Below are 9,045 nucleotides of genomic sequence, written 5' to 3' on the forward strand. Positions count from 1 at the left end.
GTGCTCTAGGCAGTGTGTGGCGCACTTGGCTGGTGGGCCTTTCCCGCTGGTTTGGCCTCTCGCCGTCTCCAGGGTGTGGAGCCCCTTGGGTTTTGTCCCTTGGAACAGGCCGTGGACGTCAGTCTGTGGCTACCACCCGGATGAGTGCGTGGGAAGCTGCCTTCGGGAGGCCCAGGGCAAGGCAGGGCCAGGTCACTGGGCCGACTGCGCAGACATTCAGAGTGCTGGGCGCAGGTTGGAGCACTGGAGTCCACAGCGCCTCCCCAGAGGGATGGGGCTGCAGCCTCCGCACGCTCTCCCCCTTGTCTTGTCCCGGCTCCCGTCCTCCTCTGCTCTTCCCTGAGGTGCTCTCCTCTCTGAGGAAGAAACCGGGGATCTGATGAATCTGCTGATTCCCCGCAGCCTGTCCGCTGGTCTCCCCGTTCTGCCGGGCTAGAAGGTGGATGGCAGCTGCACACCTGGTGCTCGCAGGGGAGGGGGCATGGCTCTAACTGACCACCCTCAGCCTGCCGGGTCCCACCTGGTATCACCTGGGGAGCCTCAGGCACCCACAGATGCTGGTGTCAGGTGGCGGCCGAGGGTGGCACCTGTGAATCTGGACACACAGGGCTGGTTGTGGGGTCAGAAGAACTTGGGGGTCTTTAGCTGAACACACCCAGGGCTGCATTTCTCATCTGTGAGCTGCCATCCTCCAAGGATTTTGGAAGAAATGTCAACAAGATCCTGCCCATTCCAGGGAACTGTTAAGGAACCCGAGGCCAGTTGTCTCCCTAGGTGAGCTGACTTTACTGGCCAAGATGGACTACAGGACACCACGGATGTGTGTATCTTCTTAAAGCTCCTGGGTTGCTGGACACTCACTGAGGCTGCCAGGCAGCTGTGTAAAACACACGTCACCCAAGAGCCAGCATCTGTGAGGTGACTCCATGCCACTGGAATCCCCGTGTGGACACCTGGTCCAGGGCTGGCTACCTGTGTCTCAAGCTGGTAGGGCAGTTCTGTCCTGACAGCAAGTCTGGTTCCGTCCCCTTGGAGGACAGAGGCCGCTGGCATAGACCATCTTGGGTCCTCTGGCTCTGCCTGTCCAGCCACCGCCCATGGGTACTTCCTGTGCACTTGGTGCGGGGTGGCAAGGAGCTCAGGGCCCAGCAGGAGAGGGTGACGGAGTAGGTCCAGCCTCCCTCCACCCCAAGGCCAGATTGGAGCCATTTGAAGAGCCTGCAAGGGGCTCAGCAGTCTCGCTTTTGCCTAGCATGCTGGAGGCCCTGGGTTTCGGCTCCAGCCCTGAAAACAAAGCAGTTTGTGATTCTGGACAGCGGCGGTGAGATGCCAGCTCTGGGCGGTGGCCTGCTGTCCAGAAGTCACCCCTGCTGGGCTTGAGACACAGCCCCAGGAGGCCGTGCCAGGCTGGGGCAGGTGGGACCCTTTGGAGGGCATGGTACCACACTGGCTCCAGTGCTCCTTGAGGTCCCTTCTGTCCTCTCATGAATATACTTGTGCTACCAAGCCTGGTACGGAGGTTGTGGATGCCCGGTCTCTGCATCGCACGGGGGTCTCACAGGTCCCCTGGCAGCCAGGGGGCTGCATATTTATCAGCTGGGTTGCAGGGGACTCGGGGCTCTGAACTCCAAAGAAACTTCCAGGAATTTCATTTTTCTCCCTGAAGGTCTTGGCGTCTGTATGCCAGGGCCTCTCCAGCCCAGGGTCTACGGCTGTGGTCTTTTCCCTTGTTAAGATAGTGTTTCACAGAGGCAGGGTGGGTAAAGTGTATTTCCGTCCTGATAAAATATATTAAAATATATTTCCATTCTAAGTAAGCCGTGCCTGTTTTGAGTGAGTCACCCGGATGCGCAGTCATTAGGAATCCGGGAGTCCGCAGAGCCCTTTGCTGAGGACGAAGCTCACTCAGGCCGCTGACCGCGTATCCTGACGATTTCCCCAGAAATGCGACTTCCACTTGCTACCCCATAAGTCAAGGCTGTTCTGAAATTCCCTAGAAGACGCTTGCAGTTCAGAAAATGCAAAAGTGTGCAGGGGGGCCCAGGCTGGAGCCAAGAACAGCAGCGATCCCTGCACCCTGGCCAGGCGCCGCCCAGGAGACCTGGAGATATTGGGGATGGGGCTCCCCAGGTTCTCAGCTCCTCCTCCTTCCGCCCTCCCCTTCCTCCTCGCTCTGTTCTTCTCCCTCCTCCCCTTCTCTCCCCTCTGTCTCTGTCCCTTTCTCCCCTCTTCTTCCATGTTCTCCTCTCTCCCTTCCCTTCCCTTTCTGTGCTTCTCTCCTTCCCTTCTTCTCCCTCCCTCCCTCCCTTCCTTCCTCCCTCTTTCTGTCTGTCTCTTTCTTTCTTTATCCCCTTCCCTCCTTCCTTCCTTCCTCTGGCACAGGCCCCCTGCTCTGGACACTGGGGTGGGCTCTGCAGCACGTCAAGCCCTAGGGACGTGGATGCCCCTCCAGTGTGAGAATCACCCCGCCCTGTCGGACACACACTTCTCCCGGGCGCGCAGGAAATACACAGAATGAACCCATGTCAGAAAACGAATGGGGTCAAAGCTCAGAAACAGAGGTCCAGTGCAGATCTGCGGATGGGACCGAGCCCCTGCACCACGCTCATGTCTGGAAGGCCTCTGAAGGCCAGTGCACTGCAGGCTCAGTTCCAGCCCAGGTGTCACCCGCGGCCGTCCCTCCCAGGGTGCCCCCTGCCTGGCCCTCTGCGGCTGTCTGGCTGAAGCGAGCAACATACCCGGCCACACGCCCCCACCAGGCCATGCAGCAGGCACAGAAACCTTCAGCCTGGGCCCCAAACAACCTTTCCTCTTTGTAAATGGATCAGCTCAGGCATTTGTTGTAGTGGCTGGCGGCAAACGTGGCCCACAGCCTAAGGAATGGCAGGGTTAAGGTAAGCCCTGGTTAGGAACACAACCAGTCCCCAGTCCTGGGCGTAAGCTCAGCGTCCTTTACCTGGTTTCTCCCTCCTTTACTGGATAGCACTAAGTGAAAACATGCACGGACAAAGAAAAGCAATAAACCTTCCACAAGAGCCAACTGTCTTTTCATGCATTATTTTTTCTGTCAGTGCAGAAACTCTGGGCTTTCAAAATACAGTTGATGAAAGAGTTGGGGCATGGCCTGGTGCAGATCTCACTTGGGGCCTGCACTGCTCCTAGTGGGACCCAGCGCCCCCAGAGGGGGAGGCAGTTGAAATGTCTACCCCTGGTTGAGTTAGTTCATTTACTGCCGCTCCTAAGGCCACAACAACACTTTTAAAGAATTTATCCAGTATTAGAGGGACATTTAGAACTACACACTGAATATTTAAAAAAAAAAAAAAGGAAGGAAGGAGAAAGAGTGGAAGAAAGAAGGAAAGAAAACAAAGGAGAAGAAGTGCATCTGAATGTGTGTGCGCATATCTTTAAGGGAAGGACAGAGAAGAAAGATTTTGATTAAAAAAGAAACAAAACAAGGATCTCAGCTGAGAGTAAGGAAATGCAGTATAGTTTGCCAGTCAGGCGTTGGCCCTGTTAAATCACTGCTGTCAGTGCATCCCGACTGCGTTTCAGGAGGAGACAACAGAGCCAGGAGTCCCCCGGAGAGAAAGCCGGCTCCCCAAGCCAGAAAGGACAACCGCGGTAGCGGCTTTCACTCACCCCGGCCCGGCCCCAGGTCCGGGCGGCGCGGCGCTTGGCCGCCAGGGGGCGCCCGGCCTCCGGCCCGCGCTCCGCGCTGTCACTCTGTATAAACAAGTTACGTCCGAGTGTTTAGGATATAAATTACGACCACGCCGGCTGCCTCGGGAGGAATGTAAACACAGCACTGTGGTCGGAGCAAACTCTGAGACTGACTTCGTAATTTATAGCAGGCCCCCGAGGAGCGCAGTATAGAAGAGACAAGAGAAGAAGGAAAAAAAAAAATGAAAAAGAAAAAAAAAACCCATTTAAATGCAAATATGATAACAGACAAAAAATACTTAAATCACCACTTAATTTTGGAAAATCCAGGGAGGAAGCCTAAGGATTCGGAAGACGTTGACTTCTGAAGCCCAGCTGAGCCTGGCCTGATCCTCTCCTGGACTACAAACCCCAGGAGCGAGGCGCTCAGGGCCAGGCGGACTGGGAGGAGGACCCGGGAGGGCCAGGGAGAAAAGCCCGGTTCCCAGTCCAGAGGACAAAAGCAAAGGCAAAAACTCAGCCCCGAGCCGGAGAGAAAAGCGCACCTCGGAGGGCGGTCGGGGCTTTCCGGGCCTCACAGTCCCTGGTACCAACAGGCGGCAGGGTGGGCCGGACGGTCCCTCTTCTTGGTTCTGCGTCCTCTCTCTCCAGCTGTGCAGCCTCCCGGTGGGGAAGCCCAGCCGGGAAGGACAGCGCGGGGCGGGCAGGGCAGGCCCAGCTGTGAACCCTGGATGCGGGCGCCTTCCTGGGCAGTGGCCACCACAGCGCTTGCTGCCGGCGAAGAGGTGAGCGAACGCAGAACTTTTCGAAGAACACAGAAGGAGCCCCAAAAGCGGGTCTCCGCACATCAGACCCTCGCCTCTTCCTCTTGCCTGGCTTTCTTTTCAGTTCTTCTCACTTGATTTTTGTTTAGACAGAAAAGGTGAGAGCAAAGTACAGGAAGCAGTAACAAAGCACGCCAGCTCTGCGCTTGTCTCTGGCGCCTGAGAAGACCCCCCAGGCAGACGGCGCTGTGCTCCTCCAGGCCCAGACCCAGCACTATTCCAACTACACAACACAGAGGCGCAGGACAGAGCTGCAGTGCTGGGGGGTGCAGGTCGGCATCCCTGGAAGGAAATCGGTCCCTAAAACAACTATTTGTTATATACATTTTATTGAAAAAATTTTACATCAAAATATTTTGGCAAACTGTAAAAGTATACATAAGTGCAAATATATCCTCCTTTTAAAATACAAGCAAAGTGTGAGTATACACGAAGATCATAAAAATATCTTTAGAATATGGTGGTAGAAAACAACCTTGTAAAAACATTGTATTGTCACAATACTGAGAGCCGCTTTCTTAAACTAGACACGTTGGTTCTACGTGGTTTCTTCGCAGGGTTCTTTGGCACCTGTATCCAAACGGGGTGTCTGGGGCGAACTATTCTCCTACTTAGCCAGGCAACATGATGAGGCTCACTTGAATGCCGGTGCTTTGCACACTGCCTTTTTGAAAAGCACACAAGTTTTCATAGATAAAGAAAAACACACATACACACGACTTGTCTGCTTTTTTTCAGACCCTGATTACAGAAGGCAATGAAGATCCCAGAGTTACAAGTTTAGTCTTACGGGTGGCAACTTTTCACTATCTCCTCGGTTTAGGTGCACGCTCCCTCTGGTCTGGGGCGTTACCTGCCAGGGGCTCCCCTCCTCCAGCCGTAGGCGAAGATCCTGGGGTTCTGCGAAGCGGTGGGGGTGCTACTTACTGCCGTCTTGTGCACATATGGGAGTGTGTCATCCATTGTCATTCTCACGGGGGCCTATCTGCCCCTCAGCAGAGAGGAGAGGGGAGGAGAGGAGGGGAGAGGAGAGAGGTGGCCTCCGTTTGCTCACATGACGCAGGGCTTAATGTCCTGACACACGCTCTGGTGGTGATGGTGATAATAAGACCCACTGGCCGAGGGGTGGAAGGAAGAAATGCCGTTGAAATTGAGGACAAAATCCTTTCTGTCGCACACTGGAGTGGAGTGATGCTGGTAACGGGGCAGACCCACTGAAAGAAGAAAGGGGAAGAAAGAAAACCTCCTCAGAGACAAACGCACCCCGCTGACGATGGGGGTACTGTTGCCGAAACTCCCCTCTGCGGTGTCTTGTTTGACTCGGGTACAGAAGCAGTGGTGCCCTTGGACCCGTTGCTAAAAACCGGAGGGAAAACCCCGCTCAGAGAGAGTCTCGTGTGAAATTTCAGAGCTACACTCGGCTGGAGTCAGGCTTCGGCTTTGGTTTGCTGTACACAGAAAGCAGCACAAGGTCCTCCCTGAGGGGAGTTCTGTACTCCCGGACTTCTGAATCTCTCTCCAGGCTGGGGTTTCATCTGCGGATGAGCCCAGGCTCCCAGGCCCCGAATCCGAGCTGCGGGAGGATGGAGCGCCCTGTCCAGAACCACAGTGTTGCCTTCACCTCTCCTTTGAGTTTTATTATCCAACTAAGGAACCCCCCAGATATTCAGGAGGTGGAGCACTGTTCTCTGCGCCAAAAGACAGTGATAGCAAATAACCCCAGGAGAAGGAGAAAGCGAAGAGGACAGGAAAGACGGGAAAGGAAGGGGCAGTCTCTCTCGCCCTCCGTGGGCCCCAAGGTCTTAGGCTTCCAAGAAGCCAGGACTTCAGGGAGCAGAGAAAAACCCCTCGGCTGGGGGCATCTGGCAGCTGCAGGAGTCCCTGAGGGAGCCTCAGGCTGGCAGCGTGGACAAGGTCTGTCCCGGGCCCCAAGACCGCTCCTCCACGAGGCCGGCCTGCCGCCCGCTTTTGCTTTTACTTTCTCGCTGCCGCTGCCGGCGCAGTAGGCCTGTGTTGAGAGGGGCTGAGGAGGCCCTGGCAGGGGCTTTGCCTCACCCCAGCCCTGGGTGGCTTGTGCCATGCGTTCCTGACCCAGCTTGCCAGTGCAAGAAAGCCATACCTGTGGCTGGCGGGGCTTGGACCCTGCACCCATGCCCGCTGGGCTGCTGGTGGTGGGTGACTGGAGGCCCTGCGGTAGTGGCCAACGTGGGGTCCTTCGGCAGGTGCGCAGTCCCCACTGCAGTGTGGCCGAGGTGGGGGTACAGGGACTTTGAGGGCTGGGCCTAGCAAGGAGGTCGCCTCCGAGTGCCCTGGGTGCCTCGCGTGTCCAGGGCTCCCCAGGTCCTGCAGGTGAGGCTTCTGCCATGGCCCCCTCAGGCCACCGTGGAGGAAGGGCAGGGGCCTGGGGGGCGAGGGAAGGGGGCCTCCTGCTGCCGCCGGGAAGGATAAAGCCTCTGGTCTGCTCCTGGGCCTGGGAGCAGGGCAGCCTCACAGAGGGTCGGGGATCTGTTTACTGCACCTCTGTCTCTCCCTAGAGCTTTCTGAAGCTGCCAGGCCTCCCATCTGGGTTCAAGTTGAGCAGGACCTGCCCCAGAGGGCATCAGGTAGGGCCCCATGGGTCCAGCCCAGTGTGAGGGAAGGACTGACAGCCACGCGAGGGGAAAACTTTTCAGAAAGAAAAAGAAAAATAAGAGGTGAGGGATGTCTGTATGGGTTACTTCTTGAAATTCCCATAAAATGGAACAAGACTGCTCTCTGGGTTAAGTCAGGCTCAAATCCTCTCCGGTGTGGTCCTGCCTGCCGAGACTGTCTTTGTTTAGTTAACCTCTGAGACCTGCATTTACAAGGCATATTTGGGAAATTTCTCCGTCCAGGGAACCAACATCTCAGGCCCATTTCTAGCCCTGGTGCCCCAGCTGCCCTCGGAGTCGCCAACATAGAAAGCCTGCGTTGCCCTGTGCCCGGTTTTCTCCGTGACGAGAGAGGCCGAGGACACACGGAGCGCGTCTGGGCCCTGCTGTGCCTAGCAGGCTGGAGGATTTTAACCTCTACCCCAGTGGTTAATAAGTAAGGCTCTATCTCCGCTCTCCGAATAAAGTTGGCCACATATTCAAATCGTGCAGGGCCTCCCTCCCCGCCCTCCTCCTTTCACTGCTTCCCACTAGTAAGTACATTTTCACAATCTGCCGCCCACGCAATTTGAACCCGCCTGGGCACAGCCACGGGCGGCCGCGGGGTGCAGGTCCCGCTGCCCCGCACGACTCCTGCGTCATCGGCCGGATCCACCCTGCGTGAGCGTGTGTGTGGTGGCGGCTCCCCTCCAGCGAAGGTCCCTGGGACCCCACTCTGCTTTCCCTGCTACTACCCATAGCCCAGCACACAGGAACTCCCTTCCAGAAATTTATAAGAGACAAAATCAACTGTTAAAATACAAACGGGACCAGCCAGCGCATCTCTCAAGCTAAGTCAGGCTGAACTGGGACACCCATGCGCGCCGGGAGAGCGCTGAGGGCCGCATCTCCTGGGAGCTGAGGGTTCTGGGCGCCCGCGGCGACCTCTGCGCCCCCTGCCTCAAACACGCGGCCCCACGCGCTCGCGCCCCAGGGCCGCCCGCCGTTACCTGAGAGGTCCTCGCGGGCGTTCTGGTGCAGGTAGCTCTGCTCCAGCGAGTAGGACGGCACGCTGGTGTGCAGGCCGGCGGAGGCCGCGGGGTTGCTGCTGGGCGTCAGCGCGGGCGGCTGCTTGAGGTAAGGCGAGGCGCCCGGCGAGCTCCAGTGCGCCGCGGGGCTCGTGTAGGGCGAGTGGCACTCGATGGCGCTCGCCATGGCCGGGGACGAGGGCACCGGGCTGCTGCTACTGTCCGGCCCGTAGTCGCCGCCGCCGCCGCCCGCAGCCCCGACGCCCCCCGGCCCCGCGGGCACCGGGCAGCTGGCCATGTAGGTGGAGCCCGGGTTGGGCGACATGTGCGGGACGTGGTGGTGGTGGTGATGGTGCGGGTGCGCGTGGCCTGGGGCGCCCGCGCCCGCGTCGTAGCCGGCGGGCATCATGTCGAGGCCGCCGTAGCCGCCCTGGCCGGGGCAGCCGAGCGGCGCGGCCGGGGGCGCCTGGAAGTCGAAGCCCTGGGGCAGCAGCGAGGCTCCGAAGCCCAGGCCGCCGACCACGCGGTGGTACATGGGCTTGAGCGCCTGGCACTTCCGCCTGAAGCCGCGCGGCCGGCGGCGGAACGAGCCCTCCTCGAACATGAACTCGCTGGCCGGGTCGATGGTCCAGTAGTGGCCCTTGCCGGGCCGCCCGAGCCCCTTGGGCAGCTTGATGAAGCACTCGTTGAGCGAGAGGTTGTGGCGCACCGAGTTCTTCCAGCCCTGGTAGGCGCCGCGGAAGAAGGGGAAGCGCGCCTGCAGGAACTGGTAGATCTCGCTGAGCGTCAGGCGCTTGCTGGGCGAGCTCTGGATGGCCATGACGATGAGCGCGATGTAGGAGTAGGGCGGCTTCTCGGGCCGCCGCAGCCCCGAGCTCGCCTTCTTGGCGCCCGCGCCGCCGGCCGCGCCCTTGCAGGCGG

At 58.4% G+C, this 9,045-nt stretch overlaps 1 protein-coding gene across 1 annotated transcript; it reads right to left on the minus strand.

The window, feature by feature from the left end:
- Positions 1-4,799: 4,799 nt before the first annotated feature.
- Positions 4,800-9,045, minus strand: Foxf2 (forkhead box F2; the record flags this gene model as incomplete). Its single annotated transcript, XM_013521862.1, is given in 2 exon segments — positions 4,800-5,701; positions 8,107-9,045. Coding segments are annotated over 2 exon segments (1,103 nt in total), but the record flags the coding sequence as incomplete, so codon positions are not given.

Source organism: Chinchilla lanigera, unplaced genomic scaffold (assembly GCF_000276665.1).
Source record: "Chinchilla lanigera isolate Chin_1 unplaced genomic scaffold, ChiLan1.0 scaffold00064, whole genome shotgun sequence".
Lineage (NCBI taxonomy): Eukaryota > Metazoa > Chordata > Mammalia > Rodentia > Chinchillidae > Chinchilla > Chinchilla lanigera.